At 34.3% G+C, this 26,635-nt stretch overlaps 2 protein-coding genes across 8 annotated transcripts in view; one reads left to right on the top strand and one right to left on the bottom strand.

Annotated features, from left to right (window-relative positions):
- Positions 1–4,722: 4,722 nt before the first annotated feature.
- LOC134240175 (ATP-dependent RNA helicase DDX55-like) lies at positions 4,723–9,221 on the bottom strand. The gene is made up of 5 exons (XM_062722284.1): positions 8,802–9,221; positions 7,327–7,811; positions 5,932–6,506; positions 5,323–5,572; positions 4,723–4,999 (listed from the first exon to the last, which is right to left on the bottom strand). Exons 1-5 carry the CDS (start codon positions 9,190–9,192, stop codon positions 4,943–4,945), a joined length of 1,758 nt encoding a protein of 585 aa, XP_062578268.1. The 5' UTR covers positions 9,193–9,221; the 3' UTR covers positions 4,723–4,942.
- A 234-nt stretch (positions 9,222–9,455) lies between these two features.
- Positions 9,456–26,635, top strand: part of LOC134240172 (histone-lysine N-methyltransferase SETDB1-like) — a 24,823-nt gene continuing 7,643 nt past the window's right edge. For 2 of the 7 annotated variants that reach the window (XM_062722278.1, XM_062722276.1), the window contains exons 1-29: positions 9,456–9,551; positions 9,705–9,819; positions 10,797–10,979; positions 11,100–11,193; positions 11,806–11,829; positions 12,501–12,638; positions 12,900–13,029; positions 13,374–13,444; positions 13,801–13,900; positions 14,314–14,425; positions 14,532–14,613; positions 14,787–14,860; positions 15,020–15,093; positions 15,182–15,240; positions 15,335–15,455; positions 15,591–15,711; positions 19,049–19,339; positions 19,746–19,847; positions 20,383–20,415; positions 20,915–20,983; positions 21,182–21,281; positions 21,553–21,736; positions 22,245–22,430; positions 22,781–22,899; positions 23,045–23,149; positions 23,841–23,934; positions 24,109–24,305; positions 25,241–25,300; positions 25,490–25,507. In XM_062722278.1, coding sequence (XP_062578262.1) covers positions 9,729–9,819; positions 10,797–10,979; positions 11,100–11,193; positions 11,806–11,829; positions 12,501–12,638; positions 12,900–13,029; positions 13,374–13,444; positions 13,801–13,900; positions 14,314–14,425; positions 14,532–14,613; positions 14,787–14,860; positions 15,020–15,093; positions 15,182–15,240; positions 15,335–15,455; positions 15,591–15,711; positions 19,049–19,339; positions 19,746–19,847; positions 20,383–20,415; positions 20,915–20,983; positions 21,182–21,281; positions 21,553–21,736; positions 22,245–22,430; positions 22,781–22,899; positions 23,045–23,149; positions 23,841–23,934; positions 24,109–24,305; positions 25,241–25,300; positions 25,490–25,507 — 3,032 coding nt within the window. In that variant the 5' untranslated portion in view covers positions 9,456–9,551; positions 9,705–9,728. The remainder of the gene's footprint in view (positions 9,552–9,704; positions 9,820–10,796; positions 10,980–11,099; positions 11,194–11,805; positions 11,830–12,500; positions 12,639–12,899; positions 13,030–13,373; positions 13,445–13,800; positions 13,901–14,313; positions 14,426–14,531; positions 14,614–14,786; positions 14,861–15,019; positions 15,094–15,181; positions 15,241–15,334; positions 15,456–15,590; positions 15,712–19,048; positions 19,340–19,745; positions 19,848–20,382; positions 20,416–20,914; positions 20,984–21,181; positions 21,282–21,552; positions 21,737–22,244; positions 22,431–22,780; positions 22,900–23,044; positions 23,150–23,840; positions 23,935–24,108; positions 24,306–25,240; positions 25,301–25,489; positions 25,508–26,635) is intronic. The other 5 variants (XM_062722277.1, XM_062722280.1, XM_062722281.1 and 2 more) reach the window with 5 other exon arrangements.

Raw genomic sequence — 26,635 nt, 5'->3', positions numbered from 1 at the left:
CGCTTCATTTACAACCAAAATATGTTCAAAAATATATACATGTACCAATCCAGGCATTTTTTCTAAATGTTCTTTGGAGTTTTTAGGAATCGACATTTTATTTACACCAGTTCTAGAATATGTTATAGAACAGTACGTCTGAAGTTTCTCCTTAACAGCAGTTGGTATTTTTGTAAGAAGTGAGGATAGAGGCTTAGTAAAGCATTTGTTTGTCCTTGTATTGTACATTTTTGTTAAGGTTTTTAAGGAAGTTTAGGAATCCAACATAGGTAAATCAAATTCACTAGGTTGACTAAAATGTTGAAAGTTTTATATTCTGAGGTATAAAATGTGAAATTATTTTGAATGAAAATTTCATCTTTGGAAATAGAATTTGAACTATGAGTACATGTATAATGTTAGTTGGATTTCTGGGAGAACACGTAGTTTAGAAAACGTAATTGTTTGTGTCTTCACTTTTTAATAAGCATGATGTCCATGCAAAATAATGAAAGAAACATTAATTTTGATTATGTTCAAGATATTTTTCATAAATTCATATATTTAGTTGTTTTCTGATAATACGAGTATGTTTATATTATATATATTTTCACACAATTATTTTAAAAACAAGAGAAGTTTCACTTAATCAAATGCATGCGATTCGAACTGGCTAGGCATGAAACATTGTCTTTTGATGAAACAAAATCACACACTGTAATAAAAGTATTCAATATACGAGAAAATAAGTATACTTGAAGGGACTCGCGTAGCTTTAAGATAATAACTGCTGGTGATTATATTAATAAAACTGGCAAAAACAAAAATAATTCATACTGAAAAGGGTAATTAGCTTTTGTTAATTTACAAGAAGTTGGACAAGTGCTGCGGGGCTCTTGGAAGAAGTGTGGTCATTATGTTTCCAGGACACGCCCTCAACTGAATTCAAAAAACACCCATACACATAGTTATTTGCAAGCTGATACTTTTTGGATGCGACAATAACATATTTTATATTACATATTTGCGTGTGAAACAAGGAGTCTATGATTATTATGGCTTTTTTAATTTCCTATTTGCAATACAAAAGCACTGGTCAGGGACAGATTATTTATTTCCTTGTGCAGTTGAGGACAGATTATTTATTTCCAGCACTTTCGACGATTGATTATTTTTTCCCCAAAAAACTATCAGCCCTCCCCTTCAGAATCAAATGATCGTCCCCTTAATAATCATACAAACGGTTGACTGCGATATGTGCAGGAATAGAGAAAATATTTTGATTTTTTTCCATTATTATTCCAAGAAGTGTGGTATATCAGGGGCGCCTCATCAAACCCCACATTTGGGAAGAACACTCGGCCTAGCTTCATCTTCACAATATTAAGGTTTTGTGTTTAATATCGTTCCTCTTCAGATACCATTGACAAAATCGCTATTTAACAGTTTGCCTCTTGGTGTCATATTTCCCAAGGTTAATTGAGTTGTTGTGTGTTGGGCAATCTCTCACCAGAATTCTCACTAAAGGGTGCGCTCCGCAAGTTTCACACGAGAGGTATATATACCAGCGCATCAACGATAGTTGAAAACGTGGGATAATTTGCATAGCGTGCGAAACCCATTGTGCATAAATTATCCCTCGTTTCAAACTGTCGTTGATGCCCTTGGCATACCCAACAAACTAGATAGCCATTCCTTATATTTACATTTATATGTGAAATAATATTGTAATTATGAAAAAAATCTGGTTAAAAGATTTAAATACACTTACCCTTCAAAGTTCATTCCAATAGTCCCGCTTGCTGACGTCAGGCACAAAGACGGCTGTACGAAATCGACATGCATATAACATGTATAAATCTCCTCTTATCTTATCTGTTAATATTTCCATTTGTGTTCCCTGTGATGACTCTTTGAAAGTTAGGTCTGTTAATTTTTTTTATCATTCTTTTCGCCAAGCGAAAAGTCAGGAGCCATGAAGGCGTAATATGCATAATGATCTCGTACGTCTAGCTGTATTTGTGTTTGACGTCAGTGGGCGAAGGCGGTACTTGTGGATATGGGGCTTATTGGACATTTTTTTCACAAATTATATTTATTACACTTATTCATCATGTGTACAATATGAAAAAATCCTCAAAACCCCAAGATACGTCCTCAAAAAAAATACCCCACTATACATTATATATATCTTATAATGTATAGTGGGGTATTTTTTTTGAGGAGCGATTATCTTGGGGTTTTGAGGATTTTTTCATATTGTTCACATGATGAATAAGAGTAATAAATATAATTTGTGAAAAAAATGTCCAATAAGCCCCGGGGTTGAATATCGGGGGGGGGGGGGGGGTCCTGTCCACAAGTACCTGTGGACATGACATACCTCCGTGATTTAAGTCTATTAGACAACATTTTTTAAAACCTAAATTTACAATTTTATTTCACAATGAAATGGAAATATATGGAATCAGACAGTCTAATTCGTTGGGTATATTCCATGGACATCAACGACAGTCAGTTGGAAACGTGTGATAATTTATGCAAATTATCCTAAGTTTTCAGCTCTCGTTGATGCCCTGGCATATCCAACAAACAGGAGAGTGGTTCCTTAAATACAATTATTATATATTAAGTTTTGTCATGTCCCTTTCCCCATTGAAAGAACACTCTTTATTTATATTTTTTACAATTGTTTTCTAGGCGTTGTTGTACCTTAGCGCTTAAATTCTTTCTTGTAACTGGAACATTCTTCACTTTTCTAAATAAAAATGCATTTTGTTTAATGCATTATTTCTTGAGAATTTAAATAAATGTGTAAACAGAATTAAGAAAAAAAAATGACAAATTGTATAAAATTATAATAGAATCAAAGAACCTGATGAAGCATCTCTTTAGGCCTTGTAACACAGAAAAGCAATTCAGTTGTTAGAAATTGGATTAAGTAAATCATTTAATTTTTAAAATCTATATTTGTTTTTTTCATTTTCTTAGTTGATTTTTAATTATGATTCTGTATGTGTGAGCCACAGGCATTTGTATTTACCGTGTGAGCCCCATTTACCACTTTTCGTGAACAAAGTGTGATTATTTTTGGAAATGACGTGTACATTTTCTGTGTAGTGTTGACTTCCGCCAACTCTCACCGTCACCGGTTTTAGGAAAGTACACTCACTACACTGTACAATACAATGACATTTCGGATGTAAAGACTTTTCCTTGAATTTTACTACACTCACATTCTAAACAGAGCCAAACTGTTGATTAACAAAGATGAGGACAAGATCTCGTTATTATCCTCCCCCATGTAAAAGAAGCCTTAAGAAATCAACCATGCAGCTAATTCAAGAAGAAGCTCATAAACTCCACAAAACGGGTAAACAGTTTGAACATGTGAGCAAACTACTCGACGCCTTGGAGAAACGCTACAACTCAGCAAAGAAGAATAAATTCAAATCGTTTCGCTACAGCCTAAGATTACGTCTAGCAGTAGCCGAGGGTGTTCGAAACATTTACCTGGAGTATGCTCGATTAAAACTGGAGGAAATGGCAAGACTAGAGAGAATACTTCATCAGAACGACAGGAATTCATTAGTTGACGAATTAATTGATTTGGAATCATGGAGTGACACTGATGACATGTTTGACTGACTGAAATTGCAAACAAAGTGAAAAATACTGTTCACAAGGTTTTTCAGGGGTTCTCAGGACTTGGATATTGTGTTATATTCTTTCAGACTCCATTTTTGTGTGGATGAAATTATAAAATAGCCTTAAAAGTATCATTAAAATGAAATTAAACTGATATGATTCTATTATTTGCCAAAAAAAAGTATACTGTTGCATACAAGCAAATTAATAAAAGAAATATTTCCTGGGTAAACAGTAGTCCAATCCACACTTTGCAATAGTTATGTCCCTTTGCAGGGACAACCAAAAGATCAAACAGTTTTTCTTTTCGTTATATGGGTAGCCCCATGTTGGGGCAATCATTATACAAGATGCACATAATTTTTCAAGTCAGATGACAAACTTACAAACCAGAAAAGTATAAAGGCTACTGTGAGGATTTAATGGGTTTTTCCCCAATGATGGCGGCCAAGGGACATAATTTTTGAAAAGTGTGGATTCAACTAGTCACCTAGTTTCCAATGCTAAAGTAAGAGGTTTGTCTGTGGTTGTCAAAAATAAAAAAAAAAATGCTCATTTCCCTTTTTAAAATCACCTATTTTGTTTTATACGCCTTTGATTTCTCTCTCTTGATTATGTTTTCATCTGTGCTCAAACAGCTTTATCAATGAGAATTTTATAAGGGCCACACAAGAATTCAGCAACTTAATTATATTGACAAGAGCAGAAAAGAGCATCCAGTTTTCAAAATAGCTTAATCTTGAAAAATCTAAATGCTTTTGTAGAATTGTAAGTTATGTAAATGCTGGGCTGGATAAATGAATATAAAGCTAGAATATCAAGAATATGAAATAATGTGGAACGGAATTGATCATTGTTTGCAAAATAACCGTGAAAGAAATTAAAGTAGTGGAGTATTGGAGATACTTCATTTTTGTTAGTATTACCTATTACCAAGAGGGTAAAAGAAATGGTGGGTAGGATATTTAAAAAATGCAACTGAATATTTGTATATAAAACAATGAGACAAAACTGGATGCAATCCTAAATTTTAAATTATCCAAAATTCTTTATGAGAGGATGTCCAATGGTTTAAAAAAAAAGACAGTACTGGAAAACCTTCATGTTTAATATTTTATTTCTTAACATATGGATTTACTATTGCATAAAACATTCTTTATAAAAGCCAAGTTGTGTTGTCCAATGTCTAGTAATGTATCATTTCATGCTACACTTGGTCCTGACACACTGGTGCATTCATTGTCAGCCTTAATACAGTTTTCTTCAAATAAATAACAAACTCCCAGCTGAGTTTATCACTTGCCACCGAATGTATTTAGTCTTCATCACAATCAGAAGGAGCAAACTGACAGTCAAATTCCTCTTTAGAAATCTGAATAAAACAAGACAATTTTGATCAATACAGTACGACTGATATATAATACAGTACTGATAATATGTAAAAAATTTTCTTTATTACATATCAATACATGTAGGTATATTGAAGAATCAAAAACATTTTTGAAGTGAAGTGGACAAAAATTCATTGGCAAGAAAAATCATTAAGGACTAGTAAAACTTGTATTCTTGGGAGTCATCATGGCTTCCTCAGTTTTTAATCCCTGATACATATTGATTAAGGACATCCCCTCGCCTCTCCCTGTATTTCTCTACATAACATGAGAAAATGAAGATGGCCATCTAAAAAATTCCTACCTTTCCTTTCTTCAATTTCTTCATCAGCTTAACATCATCCTGAAAATCTTCTTCCTCCTCCTCCTCATCCTCCATGTCTTCAGCCTTCCTCTTCCTCGACTTCTCCTTCTGTTCTCTCCTCTTCTTCTTGCGATCCTTCCTCTCCTTCTGTTTGGACCAAGCCTGGGATCTGGGAGGGCGTCGGAACTTTGACGGCTTTGATTCTTCTGACTGAAGCTTCAACTGTCTTTGTTTCTCCCTGTTTTTATCTCTATCACAAAATTAAAATGGAGTCCCATTAGTATAGCATTAATTATATCACGGATATGTCAATATCATATTAATTATTTCATGAAAAAAATATTGTAAATTTGGTCTGATCTTTATAAGCACTGAAAAATTTCTGGACAACTTAAGATATAGCAAATATATTTTACATAAAGGTATTCTTTCATTTTATTTATTAAGAAATGGTTTTATAAATTGAGTTTCCATTGCAATATAAGCATTCTATCATAATAAATCATCAACAGAATAATAAGACTCCTCTGTAGTAATAAACAACTTTTAAAAAATACAATAAAAAAAAAAAACATAAAAAATAAAAAATTGCTTGATTATTGATCATACTTGTAAGCAATACAGTTGAAATCTGCTTCCACTGGTATAAAGTTTGATACATCTTTTCCTTTCAACTCTGGCATCTTAGGAATGCGTAGAAGTCCATATCCAGTGGCCAGTTTACCAAAATCTAAGTCTTTGATTCTAAAGATCAAGCTACATTCATGTTTAGCATAGAACTGTATAAATGATACATATGCCCTCGCTCCCTTTTCCATCAGAGCTCGGTCTTTAAGAGCAAATTTTTGAATTTTGGGCAAATAATTATTCACACTTTCACATGGCTCCAGTCTTTCTAGAAGAACTTTCTGATTGATTTTCAAGAAGTTAATGTATGTATCCTCTGCAGGAAGAAGGAACACCAAAGCATTTCCTGTGTTTCCAATTCTGGCTGTCCGGCCACATCTGTGAACAAAAAAGTTGGCAGATTTTGGGGGATTGTACTGTATGACCCAATTCACTTCCGGAATATCAACACCTCTAGCCATTACATCACTGCAAACCAATATTCCACTTTCTAAGTTTCTGAATTTTGCAAACACTTTGTTTCTCTTATTCTTCATTTTTCCATGGAGACACAAAACCTGCATAAAAAGTAGAGTTACTGGTGTTAAAAAAGCAAAGGAATAATTTGAAGTAACTTGTATTTCATGTAACTGTAATGATTTCGGAATTCTTAGGTTCGACCATGTAGGATTCCTAATTAGTCTCTCTTCATGTTACGTGACATTAATTGTGTATAAATACCGAGACTCCGCAGTGATCAGGGGGAGTTTGTCGGATGCAGCCAAGGTTAGAAGATGAGTATCATGAATAAGGTATTCGCGTATTATATTCCTCGCCTGTTTTACAGCTAGAGAGTGAATTTGGAAGGCCAACTCAGATAAGACCTGCTACGAACTTGGTTGACCTCCAACATAGAGGCTAGCCATAGTTTGTTGTGTCTCGTCTGCATTGGCTGACCAGTCCGTCCAGGCTGCTATACTCATTGTAAGTCCTGAACAAGGCATTCTACAATGAGTGTAGTGGTTGAAAGGCTATATATATACTGTTCGTCCTGAATAAGGCATCCTACAGTATATGCGGTAGTCTGAGGGCGACTGGGCATCTTATCTGAATGTTAGGTTAGGACTCCCCATTTGATTTTGTTGCTTGCCTCCGATTTTTAAAGTGATTTACTGTTGATTTTTATTTACCTAGATAAGGATATGACATATTTGTATATTTCAGCAGTCCACAAAGATTATACCAAATATTTCCAATAATTTAATTTTGAACACCCCAAACCCTGGAAATGATCAGATACGATCCCTTTGAGTTATTGTAAATACGTTACATAACCATCACATAAGTAGAATTTCTGAATTATTGTTTTTATCAAATAATGAAGGGAAAGAATCTTACCTGTGTGTTTTTTAACAAAGTCTGTAACACTTTAGAAAAATAATCCACTCCTGCACATGTACTGAAGAAAATCATTATTTTTTCATTTTTCCTCGCTTGAACAAAATTCATCATCTGATTGAATTTCTGATCACTTTCTACAGTCATATAAAAATTCTTTAATGTTGAGGGTGTTCTCTGGTCAATTTTATCACTGGCTTTTTTCTTTTCCTTCACATTAATACGTACTGGGTTTCTGAGGCCTGCTCTGATAAGGTTTTCTAACTCGTCAGTTTGGGTTGCTGAAAATAAACCTGTCCTTCGTTGCTTGGGTAAGTAACTTAATATGGTGTTGATGCTGGCCTCGAATCCCAAATCCAGAAGCTGGTCTGCTTCATCTAAAACCAAGACTTCCAAACATCTCACACTCGCAGTCAAATTTAATCCATGTTGTGGTTTCTCTAACATGGCTTCAAACTTCCCTGGTGTAGCAATGATGATATTTCCTAGTGAAAAAATTTGAATATTTAACAATTATTTAAATCATGATATGAGTAAGGAAAAAAAAAACCCACAAGGTCAGTTCATTACAGCTTTAACTTATCTAAACATGTTAGCTTTCTTATCATTGTATAAAATGCTAATGAGCATGGAAGCATGTGAAGTTTGTCAGAGGAAATGAACAATCCAAGACTTGATATTTTCACTAAAGTCAAGTAAAACCATTGTAAATGCAGTTCTTTCTTATAAATAAGGACAATAGGAAACCAGGGACCTATATCCTAACGGGATAGGCAACTACCACAAATCTCCTGATATCTAGTAAGTCAAGGGATTTTGTAAGTCAACTTTAATTAATTATATCTCTAATGCTATCGCATATTTTTTGATCAAAACCTTTAATTATCTGTCAAAAAATCATTCAAGATTTGTTTTTAGCAGGGACTATACTCCTTATCTTAGTAATAATTTTGTTTTATTCAAAATCAGCACATGCCCATGATCGGCCGTATTTCCGAGAAATCACAGATTTTGGTCTTTGTTGTCTTAATATTTGAATTATATTATTATTATCCTTTAAATTTTATAAAAAATCAATTCCAATATTTTTTTGGATATGAACATAAAAGAAATAAAACATGTCATATAGCTATAATATTTCATGTCTTTTGATGCACAACTCAAGTGGAATTTTACAAAAGAACATATTTTAAACATATTTTTCACTTTTTTTCACTTCTGGAAATTCCTGCAATTTTCACGCTAAAAAAAAACTTTAGGGTCGGGAGCAAAAAAATAGGGTAGAAAAACTTTTTTATTTTTGGCCTAATCACAAAGTGTTGTGAAAAACTTGTAGTGTTGTGCATGATGTTTTGGGTAAATAAACATGGCGATGAAGGAGTTGCCTATCCCGTTAGTATATACATGTAGGTCCCTGAGGAAACATATAATTTGATGCATTTCATTCACTGCTCTAACTCTGTATTATTACTCACCACCATTAGCCTTAAACTTCTCAGCATCCTTGATGGGATTTTCACCTCCAATGAGAAGTAACGAAGTCAGATCAGAAATATGTTTCAGGAAATGTGACAAAACTTCATTTATCTGTATAGCAAGTTCTCTTGTGGGGGTAATAATGATGGCCCCTACTTCTTTTTTGGACCAGTCGCCTCGTTTCTTCAGAATCTCCAGAATTGGTACTAAAAAAGCCAGAGTTTTACCACTTCCAGTCACTGCCTCGGCTGCCACATCCTTGTTGCTTAAAAATAATGGAATACATGCTGCTTGTACAGGTGTTGGATTTATGAATCCACCATCTCGAAGTGAATGACGGATAAAATCACTTAAAGATACAGGTAAATCATTCCACGTGCTCTCTGTCATTTTTGATGCATTTCAAACAGGATAAGGCTCTAGCCCACTAAATCTAAAACCCAAAATGAAAAAGAAAGTTCTGAAATTAAAAAAATGATTGGTATTTTTAAAATATACTTATGATGAATTAAAACATACTTTCTAAAATTTAGTTGGTTATATGTAAGTGACAATTTTAGATGAGTAAATATTTTTAAAAATTCTTTTCAAATTTAATGATCTTTTCCGGAATTTACATTGCCCTTTCCAACTTTTAGGATATAGACTATTATTACCTCCTCAAACAGAAGATTTCCGCGTTGTTCGAAGATGCGTTTTCAGTTTACAAATACACAATACCTTTGTTGATATTGCACGAGTATTTTCATGTAAATTTTGATATCGTATATCTTTTCTGTTAATTTAATGACTTTATCGATCTTTGATATATTTTGTTTTCAAACTGCGATAAGCACGTGTAATTTGTAACTGCTATATCAACTTTTTCAGTTTTTGTAGCCTTTTGTTTTTATTTTTTAAAGATAATTACGTGGTGTAACAACACAATGACTGACAAGATGGAAACAACACCAAATCCAACAGTTAATGAAGAAATGCCTCCACCTCAGACCAAGGAGGTTTTAAGAAATGATAAAGGTACATTTTTTGAAAAGCTTGTGTAAACCAGGGAGGAATGCAGCAGACCAGACCCTGGGGCCCCTCAATCTCCGGGTGCTATACCAGCTGAGCTATCATGTCTAATCTGACCGTCACATTACTTCTAATGTCATAATTGTTTGGATACACTGGTCATGCACCTTGTGTGTATTCCGGAGGAGTGGATAAAACAATCAGGTCCAGCACAATACCCTGATAAGGCTATATTATAGTATATAGCTTGATAATGCTATATAGCTTTAACAAGGTATTACAAATACCTTGATCAAGGTATTTAATGTAATTAAAATTCAAAAAAATTCTTGAAAAATTAAATACTGAAAGTCGAATTCTCAGTTGTTGTCCATAAATTCACCCATGCATGTAAAGTACTCAAACACAAAAAAATAAGTATAAAAGCATGTTGTGTGACCCACTGAGGAGACGTTATTTTGTGCTGTCTTTTTGATACTAGAGTGCTTTTCATGAAGGAGTGGACACACTGACAAAAACTCAGAACTCGACTCTCAGTATTTAATTTCTAAGAATTTTTTTGAATTTATATTACATAGAATACCTTGATCAAGGTATTTGTAATACCTTGATAAAGCTATATAGCTTTATCAAGCTATTTACCTTAATCTGGGTATTGTGCTGGACCTGACAATTGCTTTACATTATGCTGAATTTTTACCAGTCAATTATCTTGACCAGAATTGACCTTTTTTGAAATTTCATTCAATAATACTTGTAAATGTATGGTCACATATCAGAGCTTTGTTTAGCCCAATGACTTATATGATTCTGAGTATAAAGTCTCGCAAGATCCAATTTGTTGAGGAATTTTACATGCTATGTTTACACTTTTGAAAATTAGAATGCTGCTATTCTTATATGTTGGTCTCAAACACTTATAGTGCTCACAGTTACAAACTGAAAAAAAATAATTTAAAAAGTAAATATCTTACCTTTTTCAGCTGTAGTGGAGATTCTGGATTCTGATTCTGAAAGTGATGACCCCGTGTATAAATTTAGTTTTGACATTGAGGATCTGATAACATCCACATTGAATGAGTTTGGGGATCCAGAGAGAAATGAGGATTCACCAAAAATGACACAAACTCTTAATGACCTCAGTGGACAGATAAGAGGAATTGAAAGTAAGTCTTTTTTTCATTAATTCTCAGATTTTATCACTTGAATGGAAATCATGCTGAAAATGTGTTAAAATTGTGGAGCTTTGTCAGTTGCAAGTAAAATTGTTAAAATCTTATTTGAAGGAAAACAGAAAGAAATTGAGAAGATTTTTAGTAATTGTGAAGAAAGATTGAGAATTTATCAGCAAGAGCTGGAGGAAGCAGATAAAGAAGAAATGTAAGATATTAAACTTTTTCATATTTGAAGAGAGAGAGAGATTCATGTTAAATTTTATAAGATTTTAATTACCAGTTAAAAGTTAATAACTTTTTTATATGCTCTGCAGAGTACTGTAGATCACTATATTTTCACGACTTAGCTATGTGGTATTTATAAGCGAGACAAAATTTTCGTGAGTTGTTTTTTTTTTGTTTTATATAAATATTAATAATACAAATATAAGCAAGAATAAAATTTTAGCAAGCAGACAGACTTGCCTAATTATGCGAAAATAAAGTTCTCGCGAAAAAAAGTGATTTACAGTATTACAAACTCTTTGTGATCACTTTTTCTGTTTTCTTTTCCTTAACAATCTGTCAGTCATTTGTCAAGGTAAAGACAAAAATATAAAAAAAAATGTCTTCATTGAACCAAGACATGTTTAGTAAAAATAATATTATTGAGAGTTATGAAAATAGTTTCAAATTTTTTTTATTGAATGTATATAATGATAAAAATGGAACAGTATATGACCATGTGAGCCAGAAAAAAATTCTTTGAACACAGCATGAAATTGTTGAACTAGCTAAATTGCATATTGAAAACATTAATAATTTTCTTGCTTCTCAGAAGTGACGAAGAATCAAGCATGAGGTAATAAGAAATCTGTTCTCTATTACCCATTTAGGAATGCAAATTAACTATTTTAATTTCAATTAACATTTAAATACACATTACATGCACTCTGTTTTGGAATTGAAGGAATTTGATGATTCATTATCTTTATTCCAATTTTATAGTTAGTAATTGCAAATGAACAAGAAAATTTGATTGCCACAAAACAGTAGTGGGATAAGGGATCTATAATTCAAGATACACATTTCAATGAAATGATAATTGAAAAGTAAAAACTTCATTCAATCAAATACCCAACAAAACCATTTCTAATGATAAGATGGTGGATTGGGAAGACATACAGTGTAATGTTTTTATCCCTCTTTTGCTGCTATACTGTATGACATCTATAAATGTTTTGTAAGGGTTATTGAACTTATTCTACACACGTATATTGAATTCTTTTTCCTCTATCTACATGTATTTTTTGTTTTACTTGGCATGGATTTGTTGGCATGTTTACGAGCTCAGCAGATAGAGCTTAACTAATCCAAAATGTATCAATGTAAAAAAAAAAAAGACATTTACAAACTACGTGTAATTTATAAAAAAATTATTCGTACATTTATTTTACTTTAATAAATATAAATCAGACAAGCTGAAATTATTAAATAAAATGAAGCAAAACCTTTTCTTCTATAATTTTACAGGTTGAAAGAAGTAGCAGCAGAAATGGAGGCAAAAGAGGCAGCGGAAGCCAATGCCAAGAATGAAGAAACGGACTCAGATGACGACGTCCAAATCATTGCTTCTTCTTTTGATCCTGAGGTCTCAGCCAAAAATCAAAGGTATTTATATTCATGTACATGTACCTATATATAAATGCAGGTAAAGTTGAAGCTTGGTTTATCAAAAATTGAGATCTGGAACAATATTGATATTTAAAAGAAATCTCAACCACTTTTTTCTTTATGTATTTTAACTTCAGTATCTAGAATCCATAGATATCTCGGATAAACTTTATTGTGACCCCAAGGAATTACTGTATGTAGAAGCAGTAATTGTATGTAGACTCTTAATTGATTGTAAAATTAATGCTTTTGTTTTAGTCGACTCCAAGTTCTGAAGATTCCACCCCAGCAGAAAAGTACCTCCCCTAGCTTGGCTAATCTGAGACAGGCTCTAACGGGAGCCATCAATGACTCGATCAATCAGCAACAACAGGGCACCACCCAACAGGTACCACCCAGGTTAACTAAGAACAGGGGACCCTGTAATTTTATCTTTAGGGCACCACACAACAGGTAGGACCCTGGTTAACTAAGAACAGGGGGCCCTGTAATTTTAGTTCTAGAGCACCACTAAATAGGTAACATCCAATTATGCCCTAGAAGATAAATATAACACAGTTCACTCTGTAGTTTTATTACCAGTCCTATATAGTTGATTTCTGGAAAACACACATATATATATGTATATTAAGTAGATGTGTTATAGTTGAATTTTAAGGTGAAAATTCAGTTATACTGCTAAAAAACTTTCAATCGCACTTTTGCAGACTTTCTTTTAATTTTTTTTTTCAGCTTTCATCAGCTAAGAGCTCCACAGTACTATCAAGTGCCCAGACTAAGACGGCATATCTTCAGATGGCCATGTAAGTTAACTTGGCTTGTGAGGTTATAAGTCACACTATACATTGTCAAGCAGGGATAACTACATGAAATCTCTTATGTGATTAGATACTGTATTCAGGGTTATTTTTGCCCCATGTTATTTTCACCCTTTCACACTTGTTAACAATTTTCCCCTGTTTTAAGTTCACCTAGTCATAGTTTTGTTTAAGAAATTATACTGTATTCTTTGAATTCATCCCATTTTAAATTCACCCAAATGAAGGTAGGGTGAAAGGGGTGAAAATAAAATGGGGGTGAAAAATTCCTGTATACAGTATGTGCGTCTTTAGATATTTTTTTTGTCACTTGAAATTTCATTATTTTTTTTTCACAACAGGAACATCAAAGAGGGAAGCAAGGTGCTTGGGAAGAAATACAATGATATTTGGTACAAGGGTACTGTAGTGGATATGACTGTGGCCAGGGATTTAGCTTATGTAACTATTACTCCATCATTTTACATTGTTTTATGGCTTTATTATTGAAATACTTCATACTTATTAAATTTATCATGTCACTCATCTGTATAAAATATGTATGTACAGATATTTTTGGTGTAAAAGGCAGTGATGTTATATGAATGGATTAAAAGTTCTTTTTACTACTGTATTTTTATTGCATTTTGTAAAGATTGGCTAATTCTACTCTAGGCCTAGGCTTTCACTTATTTTTAACAGACTGAAAAATTAAAATTAGTAAAATTAATATACAGAAAATTGAAAGAAAACTAGTATTTCATATAAGACCCCCCCCCTCCTTCCTGTGAACATGTTTTAAAAAACAAGGCATTATTGGCAAATATACAGTACATGTACTATCCAGTAAATTCTAAATGACATTGTGTTTGTAGAATACTTATACAGTAAAGTTTGATGGCAAGGGAAGAAAATCCCTGCCAGCTCTGAATATTGCCTTCAAGGAATCCTTGAGTAAACCGGTGTCTGTTGGAACCAGGGTGGTCGGTAAGAGTCGTATTTTTGTCCACATTGGTAAAAATAATACAAGAATCATGCATTTTGAGTTGTTTGATATTAAGATGTTCAATTGTTTACAAATATCTATTCCCAGCCCTCTACAAAGATGAGGAGTCCATGGCTTCGTTTTATGCAGGAATTGTGGCAGAGACTCCCAACCAAAGAAATGCTTACAGGTGGGATAGGACATCCAAATAAAAAAAAAAAAAATCAAAAAACCTTAAACCCAGCTATGATATGTACATGATTAAGGTTTGTTTTTCAGGTATTTAATTTTCTTTGATGTTTTTCAGGTATTTGATTTTCTTTGATGTTTTTCAGGTATTTAATTTTCTTTGATGTTTTTCAGGTATTTGATTTTCTTTGATGATGGATATGCCCAGTATTCCAGGTCAGAGGACATACATAAAGTACTGGCTCAGAGTAAGTGGCTATTTCTCAAAGATGGTTGTCAGACAAAAGAAATTACAAAGTGTAGTGAAAGATTTCACATAAGTTATAAAGCAATGTTATATTACAAAAATTTTCTATATGTCAGTGAAAATGCTGAAATTTACCTTGTACATTTTTCTCTGTGTCCAGGTGCAAATGTTTGGGAGGATATTCATCAAGATTCTCAAGAATTTATCAAAGATTATCTTAAACAGTACCCAGAGGTGAGTGTCAGAAATACCATCTTCCACAAAAAATGACCAGTTTTTAATGATAACACAAAAGTGATCTTCTTTAATTTTTCTTTTTCAGAGACCAATGGTGCGACTAAACAAGGGTCAAACAGTGAGAACAGAATGGAATGGAAAATGGTAAAATTTTAAAGTTTTAAATTAACAAAAACATTCCATATGCTTACACAGTGTGATTTTGCAGTAACATGTATTTTGGGGATTTCTTTGGCAGGTGGACTGCAAAAGTGGAGGAGGTTGATTCAAGTCTGGCCAAGATGTATTTTCTGGCAGATAAAAGAATAGAGTGGATATACAGGGGCTCTACTCGTCTGGAACCTCTCTTCACTGCATTGGTAAAAAAAAGTATCCAAACTGTAACGTTATAAAGAAAAATTAAGTACAGTGTATATCTAGAGGAAAAGGATTTTCTGATACATGTATGAAAAGAATTCTATTAGATTTTTCATGTTCTTATAATATTGTTTTAGTCCAATGCAAACAAGGCCCCTGGTAAAATGAGAAGAACAAATATGCCTTCCAATAAAAAACATGTAGTGGAGTATACACGAGGAAATTCAGAAGATGGAAACTCTCAGGGATCCTCTCAAGGTACTTCAGCAAATAAACAATTTAACTACTGTCTTCATACTGTTAAGAAGTTTATTTTCCAGATTGGTGACATTGTTGCATACCATAGTTTTTAGCTCACCTGAGCCGAAGGCTCAAGTGAGCTTTTCTGATCACGTTTTGTCCGTCGTCCGTCCGTCTGTCCGTCCGTCCGTCTGTAAACTTTTCACATTTTCGACTTCCTCTCAAGAACCAATGGGCCAATTTTAACCAAACTTGGTACAAAACATCCTTGGGTGAAGGGGAGTTTAAATTGTTAAAATGAAGGGCCAAGTCTCCTTACAAGGGGAGATAATCAAGAAAAGACAAAAATAGGGTGGGGTCACTAAAAAATCTTCTTCTCAAGAACCACTGGGCCAGGAAAGCTGAATCTTATGTGGAAGCATCCTTGGGTAGTGTAGATATTAAATTGTTAAAATCATGACCCCCGGGGGTAGGGCGGGGCCAAAATAAGGAATCCAAATTTTACATAGAAATATGTAGAACAAATCTTTAAAAATCTTCTTCTCAAGAACCACTGGGCCAGGAAATCTGACACTTATGTGGAAGCATCCTTGGATAGTGTAGATATTCAATTTTAAAAATCATGACCCCCGGGGGTAGGGCGGGGTCACAATAGGGAATTCAAGTTTTACATGGAAATATTTAGAACAAGTCTTTAAAAATCTTCTTCTCAAAAACCACTGGGCCAAGAAAACTGAAACTTATGTGGAAGCATCCTTGAATAGTGTAGATAATAAATTGTTAAAATCATGACCCCCGGGGGTAGGGCGGGGCCACAATAGGAAATCCAAGTTTTACATAGAAATATATAGAACAAATCTTTAAAAATCTTCTTCTCAAAAACTACTGGGCCTCAAAAGCTGAAACTTATACGGAAGCATCCTTGGGTAGTGTAGACATTATATTGTTAAAATCATGACCCTCGGGGGCAGGGCTTGGCCACAATAGGAAATCCAAGTTTTACATAGAAATATATAGAACAAATCTTTAAAAATCTTCTTCTCAAAAACCACTTGGCCAGGAAAGCTGAAACTTATGTGGAAGCATCCTTGGGTAGTGTAGATATTAAATTGTTAAAATCATGACCCCCGGGGGTAGGGCGGGGCCACAATAGGGAATCCAAGTTTTACATAGAAATAAATAGAACAAATCTTTTAAAATATTCTTCTCAAGAACCACATAGCCAGGAAAGCTGAAACTTATGTGGAAGCATCCTTGGGTAGTGTAGATATTAAGTTATTAAAATCATGACCCCTGGGGGTAGGGCGGGGCCACAATAAGGAATCCAAGTTTTACATAAATATGTAGAACAAATCTTTAAAAATCTTCTTCTCAAGAACCACTGGGCCAGGAAATCTGACACTTATGTGGAAGCATCCTTGGATAGTGTAGATATTCAATTTTAAAAATCATGACCCCCGGGGGTAGGGCGGGGTCACAATAGGGAATTCAAGTTTTACATGGAAATATTTAGAACAAGTCTTTAAAAATCTTCTTCTCAAAAACCACTGGGCCAAGAAAACTGAAACTTATGTGGAAGCATCCTGGGGTAGTGTAGATATTAAATTGTTAAAATCATGACCCCCGGGGGTAGGGCGGCGCCACAATAGGGAATTCAAGTTTTACATAGAAATATTTAGAACAAGTCTTTAAAAATCTTCTTCTCAAAAACCACATGGCCAGGAAAGCTGAAACTTATGTGGAAGCATCCTTGGATAGTGTAGATATTAAATTGTTAAAATCATGACCCCCGGGGGTAGGGCAGGGCCACAATAGGGAATCCAAGTTTTACATAGAAATAAATAGAACAAATCTTTAAAAATCTTCTTCTCAAAAACCACTTGGCCAGGAAAGCTGAAACTTATGTGGAAGCATCCTTGGGTAGTGTAGATATTAAATTGTTAAAATCATGACCCCCGGGGGTAGGGCGGGGCCACAATAGGGAATCCAAGTTTTACATAGAAATAAATAGAACAAATCTTTTAAAATATTCTTCTCAAGAACCACATAGCCAGGAAAGCTGAAACTTATGTGGAAGCATCCTTGGATAGTGTAGATATTAAATTGTTAAAATCATGACCCCCAGGGGGTAGGGCAGGGCCACAATAGGGAGTCCAAGTTTTACATAGAAATAAATAGAACAAATCTTTAAAAATCTTCTTCTCAAAAACCACTTGGCCAGGAAAGCTGAAACTTATGTGGAAGCATCCTTGGGTAGTGTAGATATTAAATTGTTAAAATCATGACCCCCGGGGGTAGGGCGGGGCCACAATAGGGAATCCAAGTTTTACATAGAAATAAATAGAACAAATCTTTTAAAATATTCTTCTCAAGAACCACATAGCCAGGAAAGCTGAAACTTATGTGGAAGCATCCTTGGGTAGTGTAGATATTAAATTGTTAAAATCATGACCCCCGGGGGTAGGGCGGGGCCACAATAGGGAATCCAAGTTTTACATAGAAATAAATAGAACAAGTCTTTAAAAATCTTCTTCTCAAAAACCACATGGCCAGGAAAGCTGAAACTTATGTGGAAGCATCCTTGAATAGTGTAGATATTAAATTATGAAAACCATGACCCCAGGGATAGGGCGGGGCCAAAATAAGGAATCCAAGTTTTACATAGAAATATATAGAACAATATTTAAAAATCTTCTCAAGAACCACATGGCCAGGAAAGCTGAAACTTATGTGGAAGAATCCTTGGGTAGTGTAGGTATTGGATTGTTAAAATCATGACCCCCATGACCCCCGGGGGTAGGGCGGGGCCACAATAGGGAATCCAAGTTTTACATAGAAATATATAGAACAAATCTTTAAAAATCTTCTTCTCAAGAACCACATGGCCAGGAAAGCTGAAAGTTATATGGAAGCATCCTTGGGTAGTGTAGATATTAAATTCTTAAAATCATAAAAGGGAAGGGGGTAGTGGGGCATGATAGGTATAGCAAGAGGGGGAATCTGGTAAGAACTGCATCACCCAAGTTACTCAGGTGAGCGATGTGGCCCATAGGCCTCTCGTTTTTCATGTTTTCTGTGTTCATGTATTTACAATATCTTTTGGAGGTTTGATTTCTGACCTAGGCTAAAGTTTTAACTTGATACTATGTAGAAATACATCTTATATATCCAAAAAGAAAAACAGCTAACATAAAACTCTATCTTAATCAGTTCATTTTGCATCTAAAACATTGCTGCAATAAAAAGAAATATTCCATTCTTGAAAGTCATATGAAAAGGCCACACAGCAGAAAACGACAGGAGTAGTCAATTTCTAGAACATTCAGTATTTTAAAACTGTCTGGTAACATTTCAGTATTAAAAATAACAAAGACTCAGAGCAGTCCCTCACTATCTTCCCTACCGGGGACAAAGACCCCCACCTCCAGTCCTCAGGCCCCGGGGAAAAAGCGGTCAGTGGCCAGGAAGAGCACCACAGGATCCAGCCAATCAAATCAGTCCATTCAGTCCAAGCAGCCATCCAGTGTCCCCAGCCAGGGGACAGGGGCCGGTGAAACTCAGCCCACAAAGTGGGAGGGGCCGTGGCTGAAGTTAAATAAACGCCACTCAGCTAGTGCCTCAGGGGGAGGAGAGAAAAAGTCCAGAGGTAAAAAGAAAGTCATTTAATCACATTTCTGATTACAACAATAAAAATGTATGAAAAGAACATGCAGTAAAAGCCCTTTATCTCAAATGCATTGGTGCCAAATAAAATATCGGGAAATATCTGGGGATTCAAGATATCAAAGTTTTAACATGGTGGGGACTTTCAACTCACACTGACATATCTATGAGATAATGTAATTTGAGACATCAGTGTTCAGAATACCATAGTTACACAATGTTATTCAGTTTAACTGACTGTATATTTAATTGTATCAAAGCATTACCTTTTCTTACATGTACTATTACATTTTAGCATGCAACATGTACATTTGAAGAGAGATGAGTATTAAAATACATATAGCATGTATATATCCACCTAAACCATCAATTGGGTTATATTTAATTAGAGATGTACTCAGCCAGCAGTATTAGCAGTAACAAGACAGGCACGGACATGGCCAGTGTTCTACAAGAAAGGCTGTCCAAAGTGACCAAAGACGAAATCCCAGGTACATGTTAGCTCCAGAAAGCATGGAGTAGAATTTCAGAATGTCATAGAATATATAGACCTGTAGAGATTTTTAATTAAATATTTTTTTTTGTAGTAACTCTTGTAACTGTTTTTTGTGTAGTGACAAATTGTGTTACTATAATTAGAATATATTGTTTGACATTCCTATTTACATATACGTAGCTTAGATTACATAATCTTGTGTTTTGCATGAATACATATTTTATGTGTATATAACTTTGTTTTCTTGATGGATGTATACATGTATATTGAAGCTTGAAAGAGGTTCAAAGATGAAATTGCTCACACAATTAGCTCCAATAATGGGGTTCATAAATATTGAAAAAAAGTTCTCTTTTCAATTATAAAAAATCACTCAAATATGCAGATCAAAATTATATTCAATTTGATATGTTGGATCCTGCTAAGTGGATGTATCATGCCTATATGATCTTTAAACATTGCTGCGTTGTTTCCTGCTTTTAATATGAGCTTCCACCTTATGTATACTCTGTTCAGTTTGTTGTTGATAGGAAAAATAGAAAAATCAAAAAGTACACAGAAAGGTAACATGATGTATTAATTAAATGATTTCGTTTTCTATCTGTTTTATTTTGCCAAATAGCAAAGAAATCTGTTGGTCTGTGCCACAATGTTTTTTTTTTTTTTTTGGTTCATTTTCCTCTTCTTTTATCCTCTCTGAATAATATTTGTGGAATCTATAGGATTTTCTGCTTATTGAGTATTTTTTAGCTTATACTTGTATATGCTGGCAAAGGTTTCATGTTTAGAATATGAGTAGATGTGAATGGTCTGTGTGTTGAAGAGAGAGAGAGAGAGAGAGAGAGAGAAAGATATGAACAACATTGTTTTATATAAGTAAATTTTTTTGTGAAAGGTAAAGAAAACATTTTCATTGTACCTTCAATTCAAAAATATTGTTGAATGGGACATCCTGTATTATTCAATGATTTAAAAATGCTAATTGGGCAATAATTACTTAATTTTATGCATTTATACACACTTTGGACGTTTGATACATTTTTCTCATTTCCTTTTATTCAGATGAAGAGTCTTTAGGAGAGAGATTGGAATCTGCAATACTTGTTAAAGACCAACTCAGGAAAGTTTTTAGTGAGTATTGGAAAAAAAAAAACACTTGCTGTTGGGATCTCTTTTCACCATTTTTGTAAAATTTAGAAAAATGGAGTAGAATATGAATTTGTGAAATGGGCAAAGTTCATGTAAAACTGAAATCATATTGATATATGTAAATGTATGTAAGTGCTGTCTTAATGTAGGATTGATCTTTGAATGTTTGATGTTTAACAGCTAATCATGAATGTGGACCAAACTGTCTGACAGAAGATGACCCACAGAAATACAAGGGAACTAACCCTCTCCTGATTCCACTGCTGTGTGGCTGGGAAAGGTCAAGTATTTATTAGCTCCCCTTTAGCTAAGTACAGAAAAGTTGTAATATCCTCAGAATATATGCCACAAAATTTTCCTTTATAATAAAACATTGTATTTCACATATAGTACATGTATAATATATTTGCAGTTGAAGTGTCATAATATTAATATTTACAAATTTGATATGAAGACTTCGAGTAAATGTATCCTTTCTGAATCAGTGGTCTATAATTTAAAGAATTATTGAAGACACCTCACTATTCATAAATAACTTTAAATATTTGTAGACATGTATGTAAGATAAAGCCTGCCTACAAGAGAATAGTGGTGTACAGAGCCCCTTGTGCCAGGAGGATACGCAATATTAGGGAAGTGGAACTGTTTCTGGCAGTGACTGACAGCAGTCTGACCATCGATCTCTTCTGTTTTGACCCACAACTCCACGTCCACAAAGAGTTTGTACCAGTTAAGGTAATGTCTTCTTTTTCCTTCTGTTGAAATAAAATGGAATTTATTTCACCTTTAATGTTTTTTATTACTGTCCTTAAATGAAAAAGAAATTCTAAATGTGAAACAATAAAAGTTAAAAATAACTTCTTTTAGTTCACATAAAACTATGTCTAATATTTAATAAGCTCTGAACCAATAAAAACATCTAAGGTGAATGAAGAAAATCACATGTATGAAGTTAAATTTAATAGAAATAATATGAATATTGTTTTATTTCATAATATAGAGGTGTATGGTACATCTATTAGTGCTGTGATTCTGTACCCTTTTGTTTGCATATAGTGATATAACATTGTATCCATGCATCTCAGTGTCAAATGGTATATATTATGTACATTGGATCTGAGAGGATTAATCAAAGTTACACATATCATGCATGTAAATTTATATCATACAGCACAGCTTTTAAATTTGAACTCTTCTATTTTAGAGAATGACTTAGTATTCCTAATCCTTTGCTTCATTCCAGACATTCTGTGACATAAAGGACTTATCTTATGGTAAGGAGAACGTGCCAATATCCTGTGTGAATGCTATAGACAGACTGTACCCTGACTATGTAGAGTATTCCAATGTCCGTATCCCAATGAAGGGAGTCAAGCTTAACGTGGACCCCGAGTTCTTAGTCGGATGTGACTGCACTGACAACTGCAGGGTAGGTCTTTGTTTCTTTTTTCATGATGCATCATTCAATACCAGGTTCTTAACATTAAAATATAATTTTTTAATCAAAATTGTCCAATGTATTGTTCTAACATAGTGTAGATTTAAATTTGCAACTATTGGCCCCTAGAGGCAGGATGGAGCCACAATAGGAATCCAAGTTTAAAATGGGGATATATAGGGAAAATCCTTTAAAAATCTTATCAAGAATAGAAAGGCAATGATAAGTCAAATATAAATCACATTCAAATGCAAAAATTCCCAAGTTCTGTGGATTCAAGCTTTCTTTCAATCTGAAATTATGAACCTTTCATTTAGATCTTACGTTTGTATTTACTTCAGGACAAGTCTAAGTGTGCTTGTCAGCAAATGACTGTAGAATCCACAACAGTGGCAGGGGGTAAAATTAATCCAGAGGCTGGCTACGAAAACAGGAGGCTCCAGGAACCTATAGTGACAGGGTGAATACATTTATTATACATTGCATTCATTGAACAGATTAACACTTGTTCCTGTTCAAGATGAAATTGAACTTAATATTAAAGAAAAATTATTTTATTTTAAAATCTATTCAATATTTACATGTAAATTTTGTTGCTGTTTCAGAATATATGAGTGTAATTCCAAGTGTAAATGTGACTGCCGCTGTGTCAATCGTGTGGCCCAGAATCCACTCACCGTCAGACTGCAGGTGTTCAAGACAGAAAAGAGGTAAATCTTAGTGGAGAAATCAGTCAAGTCATAGTGGATAAATCACATGTAAGTAAAACAGAGGAGAGATAAGTCTTAGTAAGAGAGTAAACTCCTTGGATATAGCACACATAAAGAAGAGGTAATGTTTGGTGGATCACATACTTGTACATGCAAGACAGAAAGGTGGTAAATCATTGTGGTTAGAGCACAAAAGAAAGAGAAGAGATGTAAAGTCTTAGTAGGTAAGTCATATAAGTCTTAGTGGATAGATCACATAAACAGAGAAGAGGCAAGTCATAATGGATAGATCACATAAGATAGAGAATCTGAGGTCAGTTTTATTGGATGCATCAAGTGAGACAAAATGTCATTGTGGATAGATCACACACATGTATAACCGAGATAAAGGAAGACACAGGGCAGACTCAACTAGGAGTCTAAGGTTAAGTCTCTTGACCAGAACTAAATTTTGAACAAGTTATTTTATGATGAGATTCAGTTAAGAGTAAGACTGAAATCACTGTAAACCATATTAAGAATGAACAAAATGCATCTTCATTATTTGTAATGTTATTGTTTATACTTTACCTACATGTATATGATTTGTTTTTATTAACAGAGCAATATAAACCATATTAACAATGGACTTACTTCATCTTTATAAAATTATAATTTTATGTTTTCTTTAAGTGTTTGTATTTATTTACAGAGGCTGGGGCTTGAGGTGTTTAGATGACATTCCAGCCGGAGGATTTATCTGTATCTATGCTGGGCAACTGCTGACAGAGCAGGGAGCCAATACAGTCAGTTCACTCATTCATTTATAGAGTGACTTTTCTTGCTTAAAATTTACATTATGTATACTGTAATGATGCTTCCACTGTCTCCATGTCTGTGGAACTAAGGAATAAGATATAGGTGATAATGTGTCCATTATATACACTGTGCTTATATAATCTTTGTTTGTGTGTAAACAGGATGGTCAGCAGTATGGGGATGAGTACCTGGCAGAGCTTGACTATATGGAGGTGGTGGAGGGGTGTAAGGAGGGGTATGAGAGTAACGTGGACCAGGACGAGGGACTGGGGGACAACAGCGAAGAGGAGGAGGAGGAGGAGGAAGAAGAAGAAGAGGAAGAGAGTGAGGAAGAACACCTTGAGAGTGATTCCGACAGGTGAGTGATTCAAACAGGTGAGAGATTCAGACAGGTGAGTGTGATTCAAACAGGTGAGAGTGATTCAGACAGGTGAGAGTGATTCAGACAGGCGAGTGATTTAGACAGATGAGAGTGATTCAGACAGATGAGTAATTCAAACAGGTGAGAGATTCAGACAGGTGAGTAATTCAAACAGGTGAGAGATTCAAACACGTGAGAGATTCAGACAGGTGAGTAATTCAAACAGGTGAGAGATTCAGACAGGTGAGAGTGATTCAGACAGGTGAGTGATTTAGACAGGTGAGAGTGATTCAGACAGGTGAGAGATTTAGACAGGTGAGAGTGATTCAGACAGGTGAGAGATTCAGACAGGCGAGTGATTTAGACAGGTGAGAGTGATTCAGACAGGTGAGAGATTCAGACAGGTGAGAGTGAATCAGACAGGCGAGTGATTTAGACAGGTGAGAGTGATTCAGACAGGCGAGTGATTTAGACAGGTGAGAGTGATTCAGACAGGTGAGAACACCTTGAGAGTGATTCAGACAGGTGAGAGTGAATCAGACAGGCGAGTGATTTAGACAGGTGAGAGTGAATCAGACAGGCGAATGATTTAGACAGGTGAGAGTGATTCAGACAGGCGAGTGATTTAGACAGGTGAGAGTGATTCAGACAGGTGAGTGATTTAGACAGGTGAGAGTGATTCAGACAGGTGAGAACACCTTGAGAGTGATTCAGACAAGTGAGAACACCTTGAGAGTGATTCAGACAAGTGAGAACACCTTGAGAGTGATTCTGACATACCAGTAAATCAGGAATGGGAATTTTTATGGGAATGGGAATTTTATGGGTATTTTTATCTCCATGTTTCCCACACTATCATGCTATAAAGATTTTTTAAAATAGTTATTTCCTGATAGTGTTTATTTATGAAACAAAATTTACATTTTTTACAGTGATTTCGAGGGTAAAATAAGAAGTTCCTCTAATTCCCAGGACAACCCCCATCACACGAGGTATGTCTGTAGTTATTATTTAGTTGATAAATTTTTAGAATGTCTGACCACTGCTTACTGTTTATGTTTGCAGGTATTCATCAGTGAGCAACATTCATGTACTTATTTATTTGATAGACAATACACCTTTAAATGTTTCATGGAAATCAAAAAAGTAATATTTTTATTTCTTTCCAAAAAACCTTATAGGGAAATGAGGAACTTGAGGTAAAAAATCTAGTTGTTCTTCAGCTTTGTGAAATTTTGCTGTATCTAAAAGAAATTGCACTTCAAAACTATTAATATCAAACTTTTTCTAATGTAATGAAAGAAATCATGGCTTTCTACACATTCATTTTTTTTCATGCACTTTGAGTATACATTTTTGTGGCTGCTCTTTAATGTTGCTTTAGCTTCATTTACAAGGCTTTTCCATGATTGTTAAAAAATAAAAAATCTTTACATTCCCTCTCTCTCATAAAACCAGATGATTAGATTAAGTGTTTATTTGCTTCTCAATTATGCTTAAAATCTTTTTTCTATATCTGAAAGACCACAAAATAGCAAGAAATAAGTGTATGATAACAATTATTGAATTTCAAATTTGAAATTACATGTAGCATTTCCAAATGTGGACTAACTTTCATCTTTATGAGCAGATGAAGATACATAAAATTATTTAAAGTGCTTGTTTACACATGTATAATTATTAGGGATGTCAACGAGTACCCGGTTAACCGGGTACTCGATCGAACGTCCGAGTATCGAATACTAAAATCGGTACTCGGTTACTCGGATGTATATTTTTGAATATTTCTTAGCTTATATATAAATGCATTAAACAATATGTTTAAAACGTAAAATGCTCATTGCACTTGTACATACAGTAATTACTATTAGGGTTTCCTTAGCCTCTGAATGACCGTTATCGCCTGTGGCAGTGTTTATACAGTAATTATCGTGACCATGCACTTGTTACCTGGTTTTTCTCACCTTCAGTTGTCTTCTACCCTTATCTTTGGTTTGCTTTAATTATTTGTTTTCACTGATCATCGTTTAAGGTCTATTATGTTTAAATAAATTAGTTAATTTTGTCAATTCTCTGAGAAGCGTAAATTCTCGGGAAAAGAGACAGATGATATTAAACGTGCGATTGTTGATATGGTTGTGTTTGATTACATGCCAATACAAATGGTTCAACATGTTAAAGGCAAAGGCTTTAAAAAAACTGATGTCCATCGTTGCACCAAACTACAAAATGCCGTCCCGTAATACCATCAAATCTCGGATCGAACAAGTGAAACGAAAATCGCAAATCCGCTCTGTTAGGAGAACTTGATCAAGTTCAAATTCATA

This window comes from Saccostrea cucullata, unplaced genomic scaffold (assembly GCF_032062105.1).
Source record: "Saccostrea cucullata isolate Sc308-1 unplaced genomic scaffold, CSIRO_AGI_Scuc_v1 ctg74, whole genome shotgun sequence".
Taxonomy (NCBI): Eukaryota; Metazoa; Mollusca; class Bivalvia; order Ostreida; family Ostreidae; genus Saccostrea; species Saccostrea cuccullata.
The sequence above is the reverse complement of the archived record's forward strand: the minus strand, read 5'-3'. Positions and strand labels throughout refer to the sequence as shown.

Bases quoted from the DNA above. Each gene is read 5' to 3' on its own strand.
- LOC134240175 (XM_062722284.1), bottom strand. From the start codon at position 9,192: ATGACAGAGAGCACGTGGAATGATTTACCTGTATCTTTAAGTGATTTT. The intron at 6,507-7,326 runs GTAAGATTCTTT...CTTTTTATGCAG, and splicing joins CTTTGTTAAAAAACACACAG to GTTTTGTGTCTCCATGGAAA. The intron at 5,000-5,322 runs GTAGGAATTTTT...TGTTTTATTCAG, and splicing joins AGAAATTGAAGAAAGGAAAG to ATTTCTAAAGAGGAATTTGA.